The sequence below is a fragment of the Artemia sp. Qi Xiang Cuo genome, chromosome 13 (assembly GCF_049724085.1).
Source record: "Artemia sp. Qi Xiang Cuo chromosome 13, ASM4972408v1, whole genome shotgun sequence".
Taxonomy (NCBI): Eukaryota; Metazoa; Arthropoda; class Branchiopoda; order Anostraca; family Artemiidae; genus Artemia; species Artemia sp. Qi Xiang Cuo.
In genome coordinates, this window is record NC_142806.1 from 42,906,790 (window position 1) to 42,933,089 (window position 26,300).

The following is a 26,300-nucleotide window of genomic DNA, read 5'->3' on the forward strand; positions in this document are numbered from 1 at the left end:
GGAAAAACATTTAAACTGGTCCTCTCAGAGATATAAAGATTATTCACAGTTTAAAAAACGTTCAACTAGGTCTCTGCCCATAGCTCAGGTAAAATCAATTAATCTGTACTGTCGTTAAAAGCAAAATGTACAAATTTTTTTTTTTGTTCCTACCTACCTAACGCTAAAAAACATTAGTATCGTTAAAATTTTCATGTTTAATTACTTAAACCTGAATTTAAATAGAAAACTTGGAGATCTGTATTTAAATGTTATGTGAAAATATCATAATTCTTACTTTATTCGCTCTGTGGTCATTACGGGAAACAAAAATGCTTAAAGAATGGGAAATACAAGAGGGCTCAATAATGTAAACTCGAACAACCTCAATACTAAATAGAAGAAAGAAAAGAGAAAAATGGCTTGCTTAAGGGTCCTGTTGAATGAAAAAAATTTCTAATTTGCTAAAGAACGATGTTCTAAATTTTGACATTGGACAAGAGGGATTTGTAATTTGGCTCATCAGAGAAGTTTCAAAACATAAATGTAAAAGTTAGTAACTAGACGCATTCTCAATTTATGTTCTAGATTCTCAGCTTGGATTGTCAAACCTGAACTATCTTGAAAATAACCACTCTGAGCCTGCTGATGCCTGTCTTTTCCCTCGCTTTCCTTTGGTGTTAGACGGATAAAGTAGTAATTTAAGACTTCGTTCTCCTATGCTGCCTCAAAAAAACAAAAGTTATCATATTTCAGGTGGATTGAAGCCAAGTATTGTTAGAGGAAGAAAAATCTTTTCGTTAAAAATACTATTTTTTTGTGCTTTCAGTGGCTGATTTACATTAATATATTAAAGACTTTAATCATAGAACCTTTGTTGATTTCATATCTTTTCTACTGACAAACCGGATAGTAAGTTCATAGTCTAGATTGGAAAATATGCTGTTCCACTAACAATCTAGATCATGGGGATGTTCTTCTAGTGACATTCAAAACTATGAACTCATAATCTAGACTGTGAATTCGAAAATCTTTTAGGAAAGAAAGATTGTGGTGTTGAATTGTGGGATATGGCTAAATGTAGTACTGGATTGTGGGCTAATGGAAAAAATCTTAAAGCCTGTTTTATTAACCCTTTCAGTCCCGAATTTTAAGAAAGTTGGTAGGATTTTTTTTAATAGTCATTTCTGAGAGAGAAAAATGCGCTCTTTCTAGTGGTGTAACTTGCATCTTTGCATCATCGCTTGGTGGTGCAGAAAAAATATGTCCTCATATGTGGACGGTGGGAACGAAGGTTTCTAATTTTTCACAATTTCCAGCAGAATTATTTGCGAACAAAAGTATCATCTATTTATTTTCAATTACAAAAAACTGACACTTAGCGTGTGCGAAAACTCTCAAAACATTCAAGGCACAAAACCTTTTCACATTTGACACACTTTTTATGCGACTTGCTAGTACACGACTCTAGCGAACAACGTCCTGCGTTGGCGGCATTCGTCTTGGTAGGCCAGTGGCCAGTCAGTCCGTCATAGTGAATCTCCGGTGCAACAATGCAATTATACTTTCGTTTTCGTGTCTGAGAAACCGATGGTGACTGGGAAGGTCTCCCGCGAGGTCTAACAGATGCTGCAAAACTAGTTTTCCCGGTGTTGATCAAAGTTCTTGCTACACTGACCTTGAACTCCAATAGGCCAAGCTCTTTCAGTCCAGCGTTTAAATCGTGCTTTTCCATCCCTGCCTTTTGTGCCTTACGATACAGAATCCACGCATTTGCAACTGCAACGTCAACGAAGTTCCAAAAGACCTTCATGTAGTATTTTTTCCCTCTCCGGTTATGGCGGTACAAAGCAATGAAATAGCCCATGAGATCGACACCTCCCATTGATTTGTTATATTCTTGAATGGCATATGGACGCCTCACTGGTACTTGCATTCGGTCTTTCTTTGACCACCTTTTGACTTCATCTTGAGGCTCGACACCAGCGTAGGTGGAAATGGTGTGGACGATCTTGTTATCAAACCAGCGCAAAATTGTGACATTGTTATTTGTGACGACAGAACTTGCTCCACGACCCTCAATCTTCAACTCTCTTTCTGGCTTCAGCTTGGAAGCTGCTTCTGCGATTCGATTCTGTCTGACTTTCCCAACGAGATGAATCTGATTTCCAGCGAGATACTCAGCTAGCGAAACTGAGGTGAAGAAGTTATCAGCATAGATTTTATAACCTCTTCCAGTCAATTTCTGGGAAAGACGAGCAACAACATCACCACCAACGCCTAATTCAAACGTTTCTTTCTCTACCGCAGCTTCTTCATACATTTCGAACTCGTGGATGTATCCTGAAGAACTAGCTCGAGCCCAACATTTGAAACCCCAAGGTTTGGGTTTGGATTTGATGTACTGCTTCATTTGGGAGCGACCTTTGAAGGGTATCATCATTTCGTCTGTGCTGTGGTGTTCTCCGAGAGGACCATTTTGTAAGAATGTACTCTTCAAAACGTCAAGAACCGGTCTTACTTTGAAAAATTTATCATTTTCCCCACTCTGCGCTTCATTGAAATGAAGGTATTTGGAAATTTCGTCAAAACGATTGCGAGACATTGAATCAGCAACAATCGGAATCTGCATTGCTTCGTCAGATTTCCAGTACCACTTCAGGCGCGGGTATTTGAGGTAAGTGATTACTAGGTTTATCCCCAGGAAGAGCTTAATTTCATGTACAGAAACGCTGAAAATGCTACCTTGTGAAACAGCATAGCGGGTAGATTCGAAAGCAATTTTCTCGATCAAGGCATCAGGGAACAGTCTGAGGAAAAACTCTATTGGCTCCTTCAGCAATAGAATGTCTGGCAGCAATTCATCACGGTCTGCCTGGAAGGTCGGTCGCGCTCCTGCTAATGGATGGTCAGCAGCTCTCCAAACACTCTTTCGCTTGCTTCCATTGTTAGAACTTACAGCTGGGGTCTCAGAAATATGAGCACTTGCAGATCCATAAATAACATCCTCAATAACAGCAGCGACTGTATCGCTTTCACTTGCACCGTCGAATTCACAGCCGAGTTCCGTTTCTTCATCGTCAAGCAGCTCGTAGAAGGTTTCCGCATTTCCTGGAAAGTCAGATGGATCCCATGTGGGATCGCTGTCATCTTCTTCGCTTGAAAGATCAGTAACATCGAAATCGTCAAAGACGACAAGGCAATCTGCAGCACTGAGTTCTTTTCGTCTTTCCATTCCTGAAAGAAACACTATGCCGATTATTCACAGATTTCGGATTTCCGAGATGATGCGTATCGTGACGTAACACCTTTAAGTACGCATTCCCTTCTTAGACCACACAGCCGTTCTATCACAAACGAATAAATTTCCAAATGGGGATAAATCCATTTATTTAGACAGTGAAAAAAACATTTTTTTGACAGTATTTTTTTCACTGTCTAAATAAATGGATTTATCCCCATTTGGAAATTTATTCGTTTGTGATAGAACGGCAGTGTGGTCTAAGAAGGGAATGCCTACTTAAAGGTGTTAAGTCACGATACGTCGTACATATGGGGAAATAAGACCTACCAAGTACACAACTATAAACTCAACATTTCTTTTGCAATTAGAAGACACAGAAGACTTTGCCATCTTTATTACAAATTTATTTTATGTTTGGGCAATATTAAAGAAGAAAATTTACATCAAGACTTTGAATGAAATCTGTCAGTGACTTTTCTCTGAAAATAATCCAGTGAATAAGCCGGAAGTTAATTATTTTGTGAATGACCTGAAAAGTTACTTTTTTTGTATATAAATATGTTGGTTTCAGTTATATTATTTTAGTAATTCTACTGATGACGATTGCTGTATATGTAATCGAAATATCTGGACTTTTGTACCTGTTTTTTTCAATGTCTAAATAAATGGATTTATCCCCATTTGGAAATTTATTCGTTCGAGATGATGCGATCCCATGGATACGATTGTACTTGTTTTTCCGGTCTTACCGTGCATGGAACTCTGAATTTCCCATTGTCCACAAACGAGGACATGTGCTTATCGAATACCTTGGTGCCCTCTAGCAACAGAAATCGTAAAAACAACAAGAGACCCCTAGATGTCCCTTTGACATTCACTACTACAATGTCATCGGTCCAACTACCCTTGTTTCCCAGCGTCCACAAACGGGGACAAAACGCAATGGCGATGTGCTGATAACCCAGAGTTGCAAAGATGATGTAACAGTTGTCTAAGGAAAGTTTAATGACATAATTTTCTACAGCAAAAATCCCAGACTTCCAAATCCAGCCCTTATCAGAGTAAAAAAATTTATAAAAGGAAGAATTCTTACCTTTCTGATGTTTGACCTACCTGAGACTTTCTATCGGGCTAGAACGCATGGCTTACCTTAGATGACGATACTGTGTACAGGTGAAATACTTGAAAAACACTTCTCTAACAGATGGCATGTCAGTGATTTCATTATATTTTCACTGGGCTCTGGGATGAAAGATTAAAGATTTGTCCTCAATTGTGGTCAGTGGGAACGAAAGAAAGCCTGTTTCACTTTGTTCCTCATTTTAAAAGGTTTATTTGGGAATGACGTCAACTTTAAGTACCTAAAAGGAAAGAGCAACTTTTCTTGTTTTATGAAACTCGCGTTAAATAAGCTTATTGCCATTGATTTTGTAATTTTTAGCGTTCAATAGCCATTTGAAATTATTGAATCAGATGAAAACACTTTTATTGATCCTTATTGTAATAAGTCATACTATACTGGAGAGTTTAAAATTTGACAAGGTGGAAGATGGATGGACAATTTTAGGAAAACAATTTGTGAAGTTGCTGATGGTAACTTAGGGAAAAAAGTTAAGACTGCAGCTAAGAATATTAGTGAAAAAGCTTTATGTTTAATAAAGAGTAGAAGGGGCTTGTACAAAACTTATCTCAGTGATAAATCATATGAAAACCTAAGAAATGTAAAGAAAGTGGAGAAAGCATTAAATTATGAACTAAGGAGGTGTGAAATGAAAGCCATGGATAAGATTGCCGAGGATCCGGAAGATGCAACTAGACGGCATAATAATAAAATATTGTACTGGCATGTTAATAAATTGAGAGGGAGTGGTCAATATGGACTTGTCCCAGTTAAAGATAAGAACGGCGCCACAGTTAGTGATAAGGAAAGAGTTAAAGAGCAATGGGTAGAACATTTTGAGAATATGCTAAACCGAGATAGACTTACAGGAAAGGACATAAAGGAAAATGAAAATGTTTGTGATACCTTGGATGTGATGGGAGATTTGTTTTGTGAGGAAGAATTTGCAACGGTACTAAAACGATTAAAAAATATTAAGGCTCCTGGTGCTGATAGTATGATAAATGAGTTCCTAATATATGGCAGCTCTGAGGTTAGAAACAAGTTGCTGAAGATTATAAATATGATTTTTGAAAAAGGGGGAAAAACTTAGCGATTTTTAGAAAACCTTAATTGAGCCACTGTATAAGAAAGGTGATAAGAGTGAATGTGGTTATTACTACTACTTCTACTAACTCACCGCAACACCAAGCCACCTGAGCCCAACACAGCTACGCACGCTCCTCCTCCACCCCAATTTATTCAAAGTCCCCCTCTTTACAAGTTCCCATTGCCTTCAAATATTTTTTTATGACATCCTCCCACCCAGAGTTGCCATCTTTCTGGTCCGTGAATATGTCCCCTGAGCATCTAAAACATGTCATTTTCAGCCAAATTATGTCCATATTTTGTCTATAATATGTCCAAAATATGTCCATATTGAAATCTCAAAAACTTGTTTTTAAGATTTGTGTTATTGACCAAAAGACGCTTTGTAAACCTCTTTCGAAACGGCCTGTTATCATTAAATATAATGAAAACAAATAAAATTTATTTAATTTATTCATAGAGAATGGATTGGTATGAAAGCACTAAATTCATAAAAAACATGTAAACAGTAATTAATTACTTGTTGGAGCTTAAGCCTCATCTTCAAACAAGAATTCTTCCTTGACAGATATGGTCGTAATGAGGGTTCCTTTGGTAGCTTTTAGCCAATCAGAGTATTTGTTGCTTATGTCAAAAATTACAATCCAGAAGTCAAGTGACGTTCCAGAACGCCATATATTAATTATTTTTTACTCTTAAAAAGAGCACTAGACTTTTCAATTTACAATCGCTGTAGCTCATTTCGAAGTTCCTACGACAAATCTTTTCTATAAGAAGTGCTTTGGTCAGAAAAAAAACTAAAAATTACTACATTGTGCCCACATCGCTCTTCAACTCAGCCATACTATTGCACTACCTATGATTTCTGGTCGTTTTGAGATTTACATGTTCTTTAGACTATTTTAAACACAGTGCTATCTCATAATTTAGATGAAATGCGTTTCAAGAAAAGAGGGCTTCTGGGAGGGGGGGGCTAGTTGTCCTCCTATCACTTTTGATTTTTAAGTGATACTAGAACTTTCAGCTTCAAATTGAAAGAGCCTTTTCTAAATTTTGCACAACCACCCTTTCCATAAAAACCTTCTATGCCTCCGGGGCATAACTTACAGCCCTTATCCCCAGGCTCTGGGGGGTTGTGTCAACCCTGAGGGCCTTGTTATTTGGTCTTTGGAGGGTTTTTTTTTAACAAAATGGCTATCTCAAAATTTTTACCTGTTGCATTTGGGGAAAAGCGGATAAGAGGGGATGGCTAGTTGCCCTCAGACCACTTATGACTCTTAAAAAGGGCAATAGAACTTCTGATTTCCAATCCAAGGAGCTTCCTCTGAAGTTTTTACGACCACCCCTTTCATCAAAACCTTATATGTAAACAAGGGCACCAAAGGCAACTCATAGGCCTTACCCGGAGGACTTTGGGGAGTGTTACTCTCAAAAACATAATTACAGAACCTTCCAACTGAATTGAACAAAATGGCAATATCAAAATTTATATCGGATAGGTTTTAGGGGAAATGCCTGAGGGGGTATGGTTGCCCTCCAATCAATCTTGATTCTTAAAATGGGCATTAGAACTTTCATTTTCCAGTTGAATGAGCTCCTTTCGATGTTTCTACTGCAACAACTTCCATGCGATGTGCCTTCGTCAGAAAAAAATAAAAAATAATACATTGTGGTCATATCACTCTTTCCTTAAAAATTTTCAAACTAACGGAATTCATCCTGGTGTATTTGCTTTTGTTTTGATTCCAGAACATAAAGAATCCAAATTTTTTATTTTTTTAACTTCTTAGTTTTAGTTGATAATGCTAGATAAATAGATTAATGCTTTTGCCTGACTATCGGATGCTGGAAGTGAGTCTTAACGAAAAAAAGTGCCTGCTTGCCTATTATCTTGACTATAGCGTAAAAGCAATGAGAAATAAAATCGTTTATAGATGACAGAAAATAAGCGTGCAAAGAATTTCAAGAATATTTACAGGCAGTTGTCTTCAGGAAAGAGCAAGCAGTTCCAAAAAATACGGTATAAAATGTAATATTTAGTAGAAAGTAAGTAGTTAAGAAGATTTGGTGCTAGATAAATAGTTTCAGCACTACTTTGCTGCTAATGATATTATATATATATATATATATATATATATATATATATATATATATATATATATATATATATATATATATATATATATATATATATATATATATATATATATATATATATATATATATATATATATATATATATATATATATATATATATATATATATATATATATATTTAGGAGAATAATTTGTTTTATATCATAAGTTTGCAAAATGTGTCCTTTTTATGTCCCAAATTTCTGAAATATGTTCCTTATTTGCCCCATTATGTCATTGTGTCCCGAAACATAGGAATATGTCCTTTGGACAAAAAATATGTCCAGTTGGCAACCCTGCTCCCACCCCAGACGAGGACAAAGTATAATCACCTACGGAACAAGTACGGACAGAAGTCTCCAAAAGTGACCCCGCGTACCTCAGCGCCTTTAGACGCAAAATGTTGTACTACTTAATCGCACAGAGCCAAAGTACTTTGCTCCCGCCAATAATTATGCTAGAGTGTGATTCAGGCGACGAGTGACCGGGATGAATTGTGTAACTACGGTTTTTACCTGTCAGGTTCGCATAGGTATACAAAGGGTCACTTTTTTTTTGTGTGGAGAGGATAGGTTTTGTCAGTACTTGTTCCGTAGGTGATTATACTTTGGACGAGGACGACCTGCTTTCTGTTTAACCCTAGACGGTTGGCCGAAAAGAACAATCTTTTGTGATCTGTCACAAATATAATGGAAATCGTTTGGCGAAGTTTTTGAACATCGCAAAGAAGGAAACTGAATTTGAGGGAGTTGATTAAGCTAATTCCCTATGTAGAGTAAGTAGATAGCTTGATTCGTCCTTAACGTTCTTTCGAAATTCTGTGGTCTTCATTAACTGTGTTTTAGTCAAACCCCGCTAATGCCTCGTTAGGTCTGTAGTGATTTGCATTTTTTGGAAAAATTTTCAGTTTCCTTGATTAATTTGATGGTAATTGTTTAGAGTAGGGACTCTTCAGAAGGAGACTTGCTAAACAAAAAAGATGTATTTTTTATTGCTAATTTTATGCTCTTTTTTTTACAGATAAAAGTTGCATTTGTGACAATTCACTCCCCCCCTCTAATGGTGCCACTGTAGGCTAGCCTTTGGCAGAACTAACATAAAATAAAGTGGGGTAAATTTTTTTTTGTTCATATTATTGACTTACAATAAAGTAAATATACCACTTGATGCCTTTTTTATGCTCTTTCCAAATATAATAATCATTTTTGTTGGACATAAATTTTTACCCCTACCCCTATAAATACCAATTCAGGGTGTGTATTTGCACATTAGGGGGGTGGGAGAGGATTTTATTTCTGATGTAAATGAGATGTAAGTTTAAAATTTCCCCCCACCCCCCTAATGTGCAAATTTATACCCTGAATTGGTACTACTGTTCTGGAAAAGATCTCAGGCACTTATTTTTCTGGTTCTACTGATATTTCTTACATTGCCTATGCTGATGTCATTCTGTTGATTAGTCTTACTAAGTCTGCTCTTTCTGCAATGGTTTCCTTAGTTTCTCAGTCTTTCCTAAATATTGGTCTATCCCTGAATCTTGACAAGTGTGAATTCTTATCTTATAATCTGTCTTCGTCTACTCCTCTGGTATGTAATGAATTTTCTGTACTTTCTGTCTCTTCCTTTCAGTGGCTTGGTATTACTGTTTTTAATTCTCTAGCTCTCTTTTGTAAACAGATTGTTGCTGATTCAGTAAGAAAAATTCAGTTCAGTTATTCAAAAATTGTAGCAAACAGTGGAAAATATAACAGAAGAGCTCTTGGGCACTTATTCTCAACTTTTTCTGATCAGTCTGTGCTTTATTTTTTGGGTATTCATTCTGTTCTTAATCTAAAGGATTTAAAAAAGATTAAAGTTACTTATTTTAAATTTTGCAAATTTCTTCTTTCTCTGCCGCCATGGACTAGAAATCCGTATCTAGTTAGTAATTTTTATGTTATGGATGTAACTCAAAAGCTTGGTGACCTACACAAAAAGCTTTCTGCAGATGCATTTTGTAAATTTGGCCCTGACCACAGTCTTTTACAGTTCTTTTCTTAGTTTAATTTAATTGCTAGTGTTTGTTGAGTTCCTTTTTTGTTTTTCTTTTTTTATAATTATGTACTCCACTTGTACTACTTTTTGTTAGTTGTGGGTAATAAATGATTGATTGATATAGGCCTAGGGTGGGGGTAAAATTTATTTCTGACAAAAATGATTATTATATTTGGAAAGAGCATAAAAAAGGCATTGAGTGGTATGTTTACTTTATTCATAAGTCAATAATATGAACAACAATAAATTTACCATAAAGTGAACATACCACTCAATGCCTGTTTTATGCTCTTTATGAATATGATAATTGCTTCTATTGCAAATTCAAATTTACCCCCCCCACCCCCTAATGTGCAAATATATACACTGAATTGTAACCACACAACAAAATCATCAACACTAGTTAAGTTATTGAAAAGTAGTTAAAAACATATCAATAGTTTATAAATAAGCTGTTCAAGAGTAACATATTCCAAAAATACTTTTTTATAACATTCAAACCTAATTTATTAGGCAACTCAAATATAAAAGATTTCCCTACCATTTCAAGCTTTTTGAATGCAGTTGACAAAAATAACAGTGAATTTTGCAACTTGAAACTTTGCCATCAACAGTTCATGGTATATTCCAATTCAGGGTATATATTTGCACATTACGGGGTGGGGGTAGGTAAATTTGAATTCACAATAGAAGCAATAATTATATTCACAAATAGCATAAAAAAGGCATCAAGTGAAATGTTCACTTTATTTGTAAGTCAATAATATGAACTGCAAAAAATCTACCCCTTTTTCTACCTAATGGCCTATTTGTTATGTTGACAATGCACTGCACACACACACATCCCTGGTAGACCCATACAGCCTATAGCCCTAATAATATACATTTGTTGTTGATGTTTCCATTATTTGATCTGTTGCAAAACTGGCTACACTGTATATACTCAAAGATATCCAGTTTAGCATAAGTAATTTTGCTGAATATTGAATACAAAACAGTATTTATATGTAAAAGTTCAAAGTTAAAAATGTGAATGATAAAGGAAAAAAACATAATAATCTGATTAATATAAATATGCTACATTTTATAAAGTAGACAATTTCATTGTTATAGTATTTTATGTTAGATTGATAGCCTATGTATCCTAAGGCTATGCTTGGGACCATCAAGGGGGGGGGTGATGGTGTTGAATTTTCACAAATGCAACATAAACCATATAAGAGCATAAAATTTGTATTAAAAAAATGCCTCCCATTTTGTTTTAGCATATCTCCTTCTAGAGAGCCCCTTCTCTTCACATTTAAAAATTTGATATGGTAACTAAAAGAACAAAACAAAAAAAAAGTAAAGAAGAAATAATAAGGTTATTTCTAGCCATTGAAAAAAGGAAGGATAGGCATTCACATATCTTGGTTGAGAGCTCTGCTCAACTGTCTTCAGTACACAGAAGTAAATAAAGACTAAGAAATATACAGATAAAAGTCCTGAATACAAAGTAAAAACAAAAAAAGCTTCTGAAAAAAGTATTGAATTAAAATAACCCTCTCCAAGCAACAGTGAGAGGGTGAAAATAATAGTAATTTACCATCTCACCATTGCTTGGAGAGGGCCTGTTTTAATTTTGTGTTTATTTTTTTTGTTCCTCAGACTTTTATCCATATATTTTTTGTTACTCTTATTTACGTTTCTGCACTGAGAATGGTTAAGTGGGGTCTCAACCAAAATATCAGCCAAACTACTGAAAAACTTTCTGAAATTTTTAAAAACCTGCAAGATGAATACCAAAACTTTAATCTTAAATCTAGCACTAGGAAGTGTGAATTCCTTGTTTTCAACTTGTGTGAAAGCAGCCCTGTCCCTTCTGTGACTTTTGGTTGTTCTATAGTTCAGCCAGTTGAAAGTATCTCCTATCTTGACCTCCTAATTTGTCCATCTCTCTCTCTCACACCCAACAACTTCTGATAAGCCATATTTCTTCTAGAATTGCCACTACATATGCATGAATAATTACTGTAAAATTATGCTTCAACCATCTTATTCTGGTATCTGTCTTCAAAGTTACATGCTCTCCATCTTCCCACAGATGTCAGATTGGTCCAGGACCCTCAAGAAATCAAAGCCAGAAAATTAGTTGTTATCTCTGATCAAATTTGGTTGATATAAGAAAATGTCTTGATAAAAAGAATCTAAAGACTCCCTGTCTTTATGGACGACAGGTCCCTTTTGGGCCCCAAAAAAGTACAGCATGGAAATCAACTCTCACTTTTTGCTAAGTTGTTTGAAATCCAACAGCCTGTTCTAGTAGATGAAATGACAATGAGAAGTTGCGCTACTCTCTCTCCCCCATTACCCAGAGAGGCAGGATTGACTCTTGATCCTGAGAAGCAAAATTCGGACATGCCTAGGGCATGTTTTGCTGGTGAAGTACTACAGATTGCCAAATATTTTCCTTTTGGTTATCCATCTGGAGCCAACCAAAAATCAAATTGTCCCCAAAGGGTCTGGGACAAAGTTGTAAGAAAAGATTTAAAGTAAATTGCAGACTTCTTGTGAGGGTGTAAAGGGGGAAGTTTTTAATAGATTGGGATGGAGGAGGAATGTGGGCTGCTGTGTTGGCCTTGGGTGGCTTGGTACTGTAGCAGTAGTTGTAACAATAGTAGTAGTAGCAGTATTAGTAGTAGTATATTAGTAATATTCTTCACAATATCATTCTTTGTCCAATCTGTCAAGAATCTTTTATATAATTAAAAAAAAAAAACTTGAGTAAGAGTAATAAAGTGGACCCCACTCAAGTCCTCTCCTACTCACTTCTTCTGGAGGGTTATCACATAGCCACATTTTGATATTAGGTAATCACCAGATACACTAGATGCAGTTTGTCCCTGTTGGCATCCTGGCATTTCAAGTGAGGACTTGGATAACATTGAATACATCCAAAAAAAGAGCCCTGAAACTAATATTTTTTTGATCAGGGTAAGGTACTATACTCCCTGATACTAAAAAAAAGCCAGATTAGAAAGATCAGAAGCCCCATGTTTAGTAGAAGTAGTTTTTTTCCGTTTTGCAAAAAATGCAGTACTTATCATCTTGCAAAAACATTGTCTTTCAAAAAGACACTCCCCCACCCTAAGAATCCATCTGTTCATAGTGTTTCTTAGCCTCAGCCTATCCTATCCCACATTTGTTGCCTTCCATCAAAATAGGAGAAACATTTGTCCTGTACATACCAGAAAAAAATTAAGAACTCCTCATCACGGTTTTCCCATTTTTGTTTTCTTCTATGACTCCTTGTTTGTTTTGTTTTTTTCTTTTTTTTTCAATACTTTTCCTTTTTGTGTTTTTACCTAGTTTTTTTTTTTTTTTTTTTTTTTTTTTTTTTTTTTTTTTTTTTAGTGTATTTTGTATGAATTTCCATTTATCTATTGATGCTGTCCTGTTTAAGTTTGTGGCCTTTTTTTAAATGTTTCTTTTTGTGTTCTGTTCAACCCAAAAATGTAAATTTGGCATAAGCTAACTTTACTCATAAGACCTTAATCTTACCTTAAAAAGGTCATCTTAACATCTAACCAAACCAAAATTAATGGTAAGTAAGGGTAGGCTAATCGTCCTGATTTAGCTATTTGTATGTCTGTAACTAATTCAAGTGTTTTGGGAGGAGGGGGTCCTCCCACAGATGTCAGAGTGATCCAGGACCCTCAAGAAATCAAAGCCAGAAAATTAGTTGTTATCTCTGATCAAATTTTGTTGATGTAAGACAATGTCTTGATAAAAAGAATCTAAGGACAGGAAGGACTTCCTGTCCTTATGGCCGACAGGTCCTTTTTGAGCCCCAAAAAGGTACAGCATGGATATCAACTCTCACTTTTTGCTAAGTTGTTTGAAATCCAACTGCCTGTTCTATTAGATGAATGACAATGAGAAGTTGCACTACTCTCTCTCTCCCATTACCCAGAGAGGCAGGATTGACTATTGATCCTGAGAAGCAAAATTTGGACATGCATAGGACATGTTTTGTGAAATAAGTGAAATAAATACAAAAATAAGCAGAAAGGAAAATGTAATCTGCAAGCATTTTGATAGTGGTTTCTGCAAGTTCCGCAAACAATGCAAGTTTCTGCATATTTGTAGTCAGTTTATTTTGGGAGTTTGTGTGTCTTATAAGTGTATTTTGACCATGCCGATATATGCTCTGTTTTATCTTGTATTGAATAGTCTTGTATTTTTGCGCGTGCATCTTCAGGATGGGAGCGAAGGTTCGAAATCAAACGTTCTTTAGAGCGACGCCAAAAGTTTTCACGACCCCCCCTCCCCTTGTTCGTGTTCCATTCGACTTTGTCTTATCCCCCTGCATACCCGTTACAGAGCAGTATACCACAGGAATCCATTCCTCGAAACAATCCTCCGCCCCAAGTACTTACGCGTGCCCAGTCAGTCCAACCCCAAAATCACTTCACTCAATTCGGACCATCTCCAAACCCCCCTCACTCATATTCCTCCCAAAAATCCACTTCCTTTCGTCTCCGTGCGTCCAAAAAGTTACCAGCCGGTTCTGGACTCCACCCGTTATTTGCCGAAACAAACCCAACCCCTCGCCTCTCAGAGACCCCCCACCGTACTTCCCTCCCTCAGCATCATCTTGCCCCCCGACCCCCCCCCCCCCCATTTAAAGAACACTCCCAACTTGACTTATTCCCAGGTCACCATGAAACCTTTCTCCCTTCCCTTGCACTTTATCCCCCCTGGCTACCCTACCAGTATGACTCTGGTTTAAAAGTAAGCAGGCAGAATGATCCTCTTTTAAAACCTCCATGCAGAGTTTCCAAAACTTCAAATAGTTACCGCTGTTTAGAGTCTCCGCTAGTACCTGCTCAATTAAATACAATTGTATTTGAAAAAGATAGATTTGATCCCCCTGTCCCTTGATCTCACTATCCAAGTTTAGCCCCCGTCAAGAATTCCACTAGAACCCCTGACCCCATCTGTCATATAAAAAAAGTAAAGTGTAAAAACGGTACCTTCACTAGCCGCTTCTGGATCCCTAAACTTTTTTTAAGCAACACTGAAAGCACTAACTTAGAAAAACTTAATAAATAAGGCACTCTTTCTAAAATATATTGATTAAACGTAATCGCTATTACTGAAGTTCAAGCTCAAAATTCGCACATGTTAAAGATTAAAAATTTTTCTCAGTTTATCAAACCCAGGCCAGAAAATCATCCTCTGGGCAAGAAAGGTGGCGGAATTCTGTTCTTTATCCGTAATGATTTATATCCAAGTGAAATCCCAATTCCGTGTCTTAATCCCTTTGATGAAGTTATGTGGGTGTGTGTTCGAGCTAAAGTAGTACCATATCCTTTTAACTTAATGGTCCTGTGTTGATTTTATTACTCTCCTACTCAGAGATCTACTGAGAAAATAAATTTTATCAACAAATTAAAAGCTCGTGCTGACTTCGTACTATCAGCATACAAACATGCAAGAATTTTCATGATGGGTGACGGAAACGATATAAGACTTGATTCTACATGTAACGCTTTTAATTTAAAACAGGTCGTTAATGTCCCTATTACAAAAGGCAATACCACTCTTGATTTAATTTGCACTGATCTTTCGAAGTTCTACAAACCCGTTTTCACTCTGCCCCCTCCAGGGGGTAGTTACCACTTTAGCCTTTTTCTATCTCCGCTGGCTAAAGTTAAACAGTCGTTTTCTATAACTGAAACCGCTTATAGACCTTTCACTGACTCACGACTTTTCAATTTTGGCTCCTGGATTACTACTGAAAATTGGTCCTCTGTTTATCAAACAAATGACGTTAACTACATGGCTTTGTCCCTCCCAAAATCTTTTGAAGAGTAATTATTAATTCCACTTCCCTGAGAAAAAATTTAAAACGTGTTCTACAGATAAGCTTTACGTTACTGAGTCTTTAAAAAAACTTATAAGAAAAAAAATCCATTTTTTCCCAGCAGATCGCATTAATGAGGCTATTAGTCTAAGAAAGTTCCTAAAGAAAAAATTAAGAAAAGCAGCTTTTAATTACTATAATAATAAAGTCAAAGATCTATATTCTAACAAGCCCAAGCAATGGTACAGAAAAATTAAAGAAATATGCGGAAAAAGTCCTTCCGAAATTGATTTTCATCTCCCTGAACCCCCTAATAAGACTGCCAACGATCTGAACTTGTACCTTGCTTCCATCGTGCAAAGTCTCCCCCTTTCACTGGCTCAAGTTTAACTATTCCTTCCAATACTTCCTTCCCCTTTATTTCTCCCTCTGATGTTATAAATAAAATTCTTAAGCTTAGAAAATCAAGTATTTGTCCCTTGGACATCTCAGTTGACTTAATTAAAGCCTTTTCGGACAAAATTGCTGAGCCTTTATCAAGTATTTTCAACCACATCACAAAATTTTGTAAATTCCCAAGTTGCTGGAAACAAGGTTTTATAACACCTGTCCCTAGAAAATGCGCCAGTCTGACTTTCGCCAACATTCGCCCCATTACGCTCACTTCTGTTTTTTCCAAACTTTATGAGGGTTTCCTCTGTGACTAGCTTAAGCATAAAATTTGTCCGCGTATTGACACCCGGCAATTTGGTAACTTACAGAAAACTTCCACCACCCATTACCTTGTGCACTTAATGCATACCATTGTGAGTAACATTGATAAACCAAATGTTTGGATGAACCTTGTCTTAGTTGATTTTCAAAAAGCTTTTGACCTGGTTGACCACACCACCCTAATTCGTTCACTCCTGGTTAACTTTAAACTTGATCAGTCGAAAGTGATTGGAGGGCAACTAACCCCCGCCCCCATGCCCATCATTCCGCCAAACACATCCAATCAAAATTTTGACATTGCCATTTTGTTTAGCCTTGATGGTTACCACGCAGATAATAATCTTTCGAAGAGGACTCTCTCCCAGAACTCTTTGGGCCATGGTTTTAAGTTATGCCCTGGGGATAAATAAGGTTTTTGTAGAAGGCGTTGTCATACAAACTTCAAAAAAGGCTCATTCGATTGGAAATTAAAGGACTAGTGCCCTTTTTAATAGTCGAAAGGGATTGGAGGGCACCTAGCCCCCCCCCACGCCCATCATTCCCCCAAACACAACCGATCAAAATGTTGAAATAGCCATTTTGTTCAGCGTAGTTGATTTCCAGATAGAAAACATGTTTTTGAGTAGGACACTCCCCCACAACCCTCAGGGAAAGGGTTTTAAGTTATGCCCTGGGTGCATGTAAGGTTTTGTATATACAACGTTGTCGTAGAAACTTCAGGAAGGGCTCAGTCGATTTGGAATTTAAATGGCTAGTGCCCTTTTGAATAGTCAAAAGTGATTCTAAGGCAACTGACACCCCTTCCACGCCCACCATTTCCCCAAACACATCCAATCAAAATGTTGATATAGCCATTTTGTTCAACGTAGTTGAAAGTTCTGGAAATGATATGTTTGAGCAGGACACTCCCCCAACAGTCTTCAGGGGCAAGGTTTGTAAATTATGCCCTGGGGGATATATGGTTCTTATGGAAGGAATGCTCGTATAAACTTCAAAGAGGGCTCATTTGATTGGAAATTGAAAGTTCTAGTTCACCTTTAAGTGTCAAAAGATATTGGAGGGTAACCAGCTCCCCCCCCAACCTTTTTTTCTCAAACACATCCAATAAAAATTTTGAAAAAGGTATTTTGTTAAAAATAGTTCAAAGATCATATAACAAAAATTCCAGTGTCAACACAACCCCCCAGGGACCGGGGACAGGCGTTGTAAGTTATGCCCTGGGGCCATATATGGGTCTTTTGGAAGGGATGCTTGTATTAACTGCAAAGAGGAATCATTTGATTGGAAATTGAAAGTTCTAGTTCACTTTTTAAGAGTCGGAAGAGATTGGAGGGTACCTAGCCTCCCTCCCTCCGCGCCTTTTTTTCTCAAACCCATTCGCTAAGAACTTTGAGGTAGTTTTTTTTAAATAGTTCAAAGACCATATAACGAAAACTCAAGGGTCAACACAGCCCCTCAGGGCCCGAGGGCAGATGTTGTAAGTTATCCCCTGGGGGAATATATGGTTCTTATTGAAGGGATGCTCTTAAAAAATTCAGAGCTGGCTCATTTGATTGGAAATTGAAAGTTCTGGTTCAGTTTTTTAGAGTCGAAAGAGATTGGAGGGCACCTAGCCCCCTCCCTCCGCGCTCTTTTTTTCTCAAACCCATTCGATAAGAACTTTGAGAGAGTTTTTTTAATAGTTCAAAGACCATATAACAAAAACTCAGGGGTCAACACAGCACCCCAGGGCCCGGGGGCAGGTGTTGTAAGTTATGCCCTGGGGCATGTATTTTTCGTTTGAGAGGGATGCTCGTATAAACTTCAGAGAAGGCTCATTTGATTGAATATTGAAAGTTCGAGCTCACTTTTCCCCCACGCCCCTTTTCCCCCAAATGCATCCAATAAAAATTTGTAGATAGCCATTAAGTTAAAAATACTCAAAAGTCAGATTAAAAAAGTCAGGTGTCGTCACAACCCCCGAGGGCCCGGGGGCAGGCGTTGTAAGTTTTGCCCTGGGGCATGTATTGTTCGTATGAGAGGGATGCTCGTATAAACTTCATGGAAGGCTCATTTGATTGGATATTGAATGTTCGAGCTCACTTTTTAATAGTCAAAAGAGATCCGAGGCCAGCTAGCCCCCCCCCCCCGTTTACTTTTTCAAAACCCATCTTATGAAAATTTTGAGATAGACATTTTGTTAAAAATAGTTCAAAGGTCGGATAAGAAAAAAATCCGGTGTCAATAGAACCCCCCAGGGCACAGGGGAAGGCGTTCTAAGTTCTAAGGGCAAATATGGTTCTTATGAAAGCGATGCTCGTATAAACTTCATAGAGGGCTCATTTGTTTGGAAATCGAAAGTTCTAGTTCACTTTTTAAGAGTCAAGAGAGTTAAACTAGCCCCCCCCACGCTCTTTTCCCCCAAACCCGTCTGCTACAAATTTTGAGACAACCAGTGTTTTCGAAATTGTTAAAAATTATATAACAAAAATGCCCCCCCCCAGAGCCCGGGGGATAGACGTTGTAAGTGTTGTCCTGGGGGCGTATATAGCTCTTATGAAAGGGATGCTCGTATAAACTTCAGAGGGGGCTCATTTGATTGGATATTGAAAGTTTTAGCTCAATTTTTAAGAGTCAAAAGATATCCGAGGGTAACTAGCCCCCCCCACACACACTTTTTTTCCCAAGCCCATCTGATAAAATTTTTATAATAGCCATCTCATTAAAAATAGTTCAAAGGTCAGATAAGAAAAAATCCTGTGTCGACAGAACCCGCCAGGGCCCGGAGGCAGGCGTTATGAGTAATGCTGTAGGGGCATATGTAGTTCTTATGGAAGGGCTGCTCGTATAAACTTCAGAGAGGGCTCATTTGATTGGAAATTGAAAGTTCTTGTTTCCTTTTTAAGAGTGAAAAGAGATCGGAGGGCAACTAGCCCCCCCCCCCCACCTCCTCCACGCCCTAAATGCATCAGATAATAATTTTGAGATAGACATTCTGTTAAAAATTGTTCAAATTTCTGATTACAAAAAACTCCGGTGTCGACACCGCCCTCCAGGGCCCGGGGTAGGCGTTGTAAGTTATGCCCTGGGGGCATATATGGTTGTTATGGAAGGGATGCTCTTATAAACTTCCTAGAGGGCTCATTTGATTAGAAATTGAAGGTTGTAATTTACTTTTTAAGAGTCAAAAGTGATTGGAGGGCAGCTAGCCTCCTCCCACCCTCCATTTATTTTTTTCCCAGATGCACTTCATATAGAAGGGGTCGTCGTATAAACTTCAAAGGGGGCTCATTCGTTCATAGATCATATAGATCATATAAAAATAGTTCAAAGATCATATAAAAAAAACTCCTGTGTCGACAACCCCCCCCCCCGGGCTGGGGCAGGCGTTGTAAGTATTGCTCTGGGAGCATATTTGGTTTTTATGGATGGTAGCTTGTATAAACTTCAGAGAGGGTTCATTTGAATGAAAATTAAAAGTTGTAGTTCATTTTCTCAGGTTACCATTTTGTTAAAAATAGTTCAACCATCAGATATTAAAACTCCAGGGTCGACACAGGGCCCAGGGACAGGTGTTCTAAGTTATACTCTGGGGATACATATGGTTCTTATAGAAGGGATACACGTATAAACTTCAGAGAGGGCTCATTTGATTGAAAATAGAAAGTTCTAGTTCATTTCAAAGAGTCAATAGAGACTGAAGCTTAATCTAGTCCCCCCCCCCGCCCTTTTTCCCCAAACCCATCCGATAAAAATTTTGAGATAGCAATTTTGTTAAAAATAGTTCAAACATCAGATAATAAAAACTCCGAGGTTGAAACAAACCCATTTTTTCACTTTGATATTGTTACTTTGATACCAGTTTTGATACTTTGATGAATATTTTATTATTATTTTTTAAGTTTGATTTTGAAATAGGAAATTTTTAAAAACTTGACATTTTTTGTAATCAAAAACGAACAGAAATTAATTTAAAAAAAACATTCCGAAAAATATTTTTTTCAACTAAAGGTAAAGTAAATTTTAAACTTAAGCTATGCAGATAAAAATACCTGTTAAATTTAAGACTAAAAACGACCAGAAATTATTATTAATGTATAAATGAAACCAAAAACGAACAGAAGTTAAATAAACAATCATAGCAAAAACATACAAGTAATAATATAACTGAATAAATAGATCTTAAAGCGAGTAATGCTTACATTGAATATGAAAATCAAGCTTAAGACGAAAAAAATATTTGCCTATTGAAGTACAAATGAAACTTAGAAATTAAATAAACAATCAATGCAAACAAAAATACAATAGATATTAATGTAAATTAATAAATAAATCTTTAAACGATTGAAACTTAAATTTAAAATGCAAATCAAGCTTCAAACGAACAAAAATCACTACAAACAAGAGTTTGGGCATTACCTCCTTCTATCAATATAAAAGTCTAAAACTTTCTGCGTCACTGGCGCTTTACTGAAAACTATATGTGTCTTGAAAAGTCTTGGAAAGTAAAAATAACATCAAATTGAATATTTGATGTTATTAATCGTTCAAAGATCCATCAGATTGTGGAAAGATCCACAGATTCAAGAATTTATTTCACTGTAATTGTTTTTTTTTTTTTTCAATGCTGTAAGAACTTTAAAAGAAAATATTCGTAATATGATCCGTTTTCAGTTAAGCGCCAATGACGCACTAGGCTTTGGTTTTTATTTACAGTTAGGAAAGGAGGCAGTATACAAACACTTGTTTGTAGTGAAACTATATTCATCTTTAACAACTTTAAAAACAGCTAATAAATTAAACTGATTATGTGAGTCATAACGGTACTAATTACTGAAAGCTCATTTGTTCAAAATGTTACTATAATTTTAATGTTTATTTTCAATATTAAGTACAAAAGAAAAGTGACGCCAGTGACGCAGTAAGTTTTAGACTTTTACAGTGAGAGAAGGAGGACATACCCAAACTCTTGTTTTTGGTGATTTTTGTTCGTTTGAAGCTTGAATTGCCTATTCAATTTAAGTTTCCCTCGTTTTAAGATTTATTTGTTTATTTACAATAGTATCTATTGTATGTTTGTTTGCATTGATTGTTTATTTAATTTCTGCTTGTCTTGGGTTTGTACTTCAATAGCAAAATATTTTTTTCGTCTTAAGCTTGATTTGCATACTAATTTAAGAATTACTCGCATTAAGATCTATTTATTCATTTATATTATTACTTGTTGTATGTTTTTGTTATGATTATTTATTTAATTTCTATTCGTTTTGGGTTTCATTTATTCTTTAATAGTAATTTCTGGTCGTTTTGAGTTTGAATTTTAAAAGGTATTTGTATCTGCTGAACTTAAGTTTAAAATGGCCTTTACCTTTCTTTGAAAAACTTATTTTATCGAATTTTTTTTTTTAATTAAGCAAGAGTAATAGTTAGTTTCCCAGTTTTGTCTTTTCCAGGTGTGCCGATACACGAAAATGCAAGGCGAGATATTTTTGCCTTTTTTAACGAATATGTAAAAAATTGTTTTTTTCAAATTCTAGGTGATAATCACCCCCCCCCCCCCCATCAATTTGCGTTCCAGGTATTTTTAGAATTCATGATCCTTCAGGACCTATGGGGTGGGAAGAACTGGTGGGGGGCAGGGGCTCTGAATTATTGTTTTAATCAGAACTACTAGATTGGGTGTTGAATACAACTAATCTTGATGGGAAGTAAGAGCTTTGCCCACTGTTATGTCTTTTTATGATCTGTGCCTGATCTACCTCTGTTTGATGTGAGTTGAGGTATCCAAATCTCTTTTTGTTATCCTAATTACTAGGCGGCCTGGCAGAATGCATTAATAAAAACCTGGTCAACACCTACAGTTGTGGTTTTGGGGGTTAATCATAGCTTCAGCGGTAGATGGAACCTAGTAAAGGACGATGCTTGGTCAGACCTCAGAATATTCACAAGGGAAAAGCACTTGAGTTTGAGAAACTCACTTTTGAACTAACCGATTTTCTTTGTTTCATGCGGATACGATAATCTATGTTGAATATACACACTTGTGCCATTTCTAGTAATCTAGATATTCTGCAATTGGGTGCCACTTCTCATGAAATTGTAGCTTTCGTTATGAACACTCAAGAAACAACCAGTAGTATACTTGACTGCGATCTAAAATTGCTGTATATTCCATGTAAATATTGGAATGATCCTAGGTTTAGTGTCCGTAAAGGCATTTAATTGTGTTTACTTGAATGAGATGAATATAAAAGTTTCTCGACTGTAAACATTCATTGTATAGCTTCATTGCAAAAATATTTTTCAGATTGACGACACCAAATCCAAGCAATTACTGTATTTGACATTTAGGTTAAATGGGGGCCAAAGAAAACGAGGAAAGCATGCCTTTTGTTGCACGAACTAAGGTGAGTATTTAAAATTTTGAAATAAGGAGCTGATAAAATTTTGTGAACTTCAATGGATAAAAAATTCTGTAGTCGAGAGTTGGAAAGAAAAACAAGGTTTTCAGACGTAATGCATTTGATGGCAAGTATGTTGTCGGTATTGAATGTCTCCCTGTTTTTTTTATAGCAATTCACACTGTCCAACAAAAGTAACTTTTCAGTCATAAATACAACTGTTGTTAAATGTTATTTCGAATTGGTTTAACGATCCTTTTTTTATTTATGTGTACTAAATATCCTCGTCAAAGTCTTAAATTTTTAAGCTTGGCTGTAGAAAAAATTTCGCAGACCAATGTGGACTAAATTTTTAAACCTATTTTGGCTGTATCGATTCATGATGTCCGACAAAAGACCCAAATTTTCCGTCTCTGATTGGCTTAAAAATTACCGGGCACGTTGACAGAGCCATCGCAGGTAGAACTCAATGAAGGCTAAACATTTTGAAAAAAATTGGCTTTGTCAATTTGTGATACCAAAAGCAGGGCTAGAATTTTTTTCATTCGGGATTAATCTTACAAGGTACGTAGTACAGACCAGGAAGGGTGCCCTGGTCCAGTGAATGACGACAAAAAAAATTAGATAGTGTCTATGCAATTACAGAGCAGCCATAGACCAAGGCCTTTCCCCAAGGCTACCTGTTGGGGACTTTACTTTTACACGGCTCATATATTAGCTTACAGGTTGAGCTAACTATGTGAAGGTCGTCATACATGTGTTTAACCGGGTTTCCATAACTGGATCTTTACGTGATGGATTATTTATCCATCTGAAATTTTTTCGTACATGTGCTATGATTGATTGCACATCTGTCATCAGTAATTTTCTAACACAGATTACGCAATAAGACCCTAGAGGAAAAATAATTTGTTTTTAATTCTGAACATTGTTTAGTTTCTACAGAGGGGGATTCTCCCTTATTTATTAGCTTACGGGCTTAGCTAACTCTGTGAAGGTTATCACACACGTGTTTAATCGGGTTTTCATAACTGAATCTTTACGCAATGGATTATTCATTGGTCTTTATTTTTTTGGCACACGTGCTATGATTTATTGCACAGCCGTCATCAATAATTTTATAATGCGGATGACGCAATAAGACCCTAGAGGAAATATAATTTGTCTTAAATTCTGAATATCGTTTTAGTTTTTATTAGGGGGATTCCCCGCCCCTTCTTCCATTGATTTATTTAAGTTTGACCCTCATTGGAAAGTAGAGAGCAATATCAAACCTAAAAATTTGAATTTAACTATCTCAAAATGAATTCGAACTGAATGTCTTGATTGCATGATAATACTGCTCAATATATAGGCAAGAATTTCTGAAAAAAAATGGAAATTTTTATCTTTTTAGGTCAAAAATTCAAAATAGACAAAGAAATGCCAACAAAGCTAATACACAGACGTCAAACCCCCCCCCCCCCAAATAAACATACCAAAAAGTCAAAACACTCATAAAGGATTTTAAAAAAGTCAGAAACATACGAATAGAACCTTGAAAAAGTCAAAAACACATGAACAGAATTTTCAAAAGTCAAAGCTAATTTGCTAAAAAGCTGAGCTAATTTGACTGAAAAAGCTAATTTGAGGAAACTTAACCTAGGTTGAAACAGTGAATGGCTAATTTGTGTTAATGAAACGTAAAATTCAATGTTTGATTATGTTCACGCGTTTTTCTAACTTTATGAAACCTCTGTTTGTACGTGTCAAAACCTAACTTAGTTAAAATTGGTTAAAAACCTAGGTTAAAAATAGCTAACAACTAATTTTGGTTAATCTAACATGAATTAATCTAACATGGCCTAATTAAATCTAAGATCAAGCGTTTGATTGTGTTCAAGTGTTTTTCTGACTTTTTTGAAAACTTTTCTGTTATGTTCCTGACTATATGAAAACTCACTTTGTGTGTTTCAAAAGCTAACATCTAATTTAGGTCAATCTAATATGATTTAATTTAACATGGGGTAATTAAATCTAAATTCGGCCGTTTGATTGTGTTCCATGTGTTTTTCCGGCATTTTAAAAAACATCTTTCTTGTGTTCATGACTTTTTAAAATTCTTCTCATGTGTTTTTTACCTTGAAGTTTTTATTCACATGTTTCTGACTTTTTGAAAATTATGTACGCTCTGGTTTGACTTTATGAATATTCTGTTCATGTTTTCTGACTTTTTGAAAATTATGTACGCTTTTGTTTGACTTCATGAAAATTCTGTTCATGTTTTCTGACTTAAATGATTCTATTCGCATGTTTCTGACTTTTCTGAAAAATCCTGTCGTGTATGTTCATGTTTTTCTGCCTTTCTGAAAATTCTTTTCACGTATTTCAGACTTTTCGACAATTCTGTACGCGTACTTTTGACTTTTTCCAGTTTCTGCCACACGTTTCTGACTTTTTGAAAATTCTGCAGGTGTTTCTGACTTATCAGAATCTTCTTGCCTACATATTGGACAATCTTATTATGCAATTAGAAATGTTCTGTTTCTAATTGATTTTGAGATATCAAAATATATGTTTTTTAGTTTTGATATTGTTCTTCACTTTCCAATGAAGGTCCAAATTCGAAATATATTCCATGGAGTAAATGCACCAGTCACCCTCTTGATAATCTCAGAAAGTGACATCTCGATAGCTTCAATCGGTTCTTGGATATTAATTATAGACTTTTCAAAAATCCCGTCATCAGTAATTGTATGCAGATGACGCAGTAAGACCCAAGAGGAAAAATAATTTATCTTCAATTCTGAACATTGTTTTTAGTTTTTACAGATGGGGATTCCCGCCTTTCCAAGTCAAAAAGGGATATAGGTGATATGAAAAGTCAATAATTAATATCCAAGCACTGATTGGAATTATCGAGATTTAACTTTCTGAGATTGCTAAGAGGGCCACTGTTAAACTTAATCCATTGATTTATTTGATTTTAACCTTCATTGGAAAGTAAAGAGCAATATCAAAGCTAAATATATAAATTTTTCTATCTCAAAATGAATTGGAAACTTAACATTCCTGAATGAAAGATAATATTGTTTAATATACAGGCAAGAAGATTATGAAAAAAAATGGATACTTACATCCCCCTAGATCAAAAAGGGTCATACATGTTATTCAAGGAGCCATCGGAATTATCGAGATGAAACTTTTGGGGAGATGACGGAGAATGAATTTTGAATTTAATACATGGATTATTTTGAACTTAACCCTCAGAGGAAAGTTTGGAGCAATATTTATATCTAAAAAGTGTATAAACAAAGCCTTCGAGTGGTTTCTGAAGCTAGCCCGAAAGAGATTTATCGAATTTAGACATTCACTTGAAAGTAAAGAGCAATATAAAAACTTAGAATGTCTTTTTAATATCTCAAAAGATGTAAACAAATAGACAATATAATTATAGAAATAGACAAGGAAACACCTAAAAAGCTAATACACACGCAAGTCAAATCACGAAATATCATAACTAAACATGCCAAATCTTAACTTTTCAATCAACTCCCTTTGAAATAGACAAAGAAACGCCAACAAAACTAACACACACAAGTCAAGCCACAAAAAAAACAACTAAACATACCAAAAAGTAAAAAAAAAAACCATAAAGAATTTTTACAAAAATCAGAGACATACGAATAGAAACTTGAAAAAGTCAAAAGTGCATGAGCATAATTTTCACAAGTCAGAACTAGTTTGCTAAAAAGCTAAGCTAATTTCAATGGAAA

At 36.0% G+C, this 26,300-nt stretch overlaps 1 protein-coding gene across 1 annotated transcript in view; it reads left to right on the top strand.

Moving 5' to 3' along the window:
• The first annotated feature begins 8,242 nt into the window (after positions 1 to 8,242).
• The window catches only part of LOC148945312 (protein aveugle-like), a 49,141-nt gene continuing 31,083 nt past the window's right edge, over positions 8,243 to 26,300 (top strand). The window contains exons 1-2 of the mRNA XM_089098616.1: positions 8,243 to 8,344; positions 22,452 to 22,551. Of these exons, the coding sequence (XP_088954742.1) occupies positions 22,501 to 22,551 (51 nt within the window). The 5' untranslated portion in view covers positions 8,243 to 8,344; positions 22,452 to 22,500. The remainder of the gene's footprint in view (positions 8,345 to 22,451; positions 22,552 to 26,300) is intronic.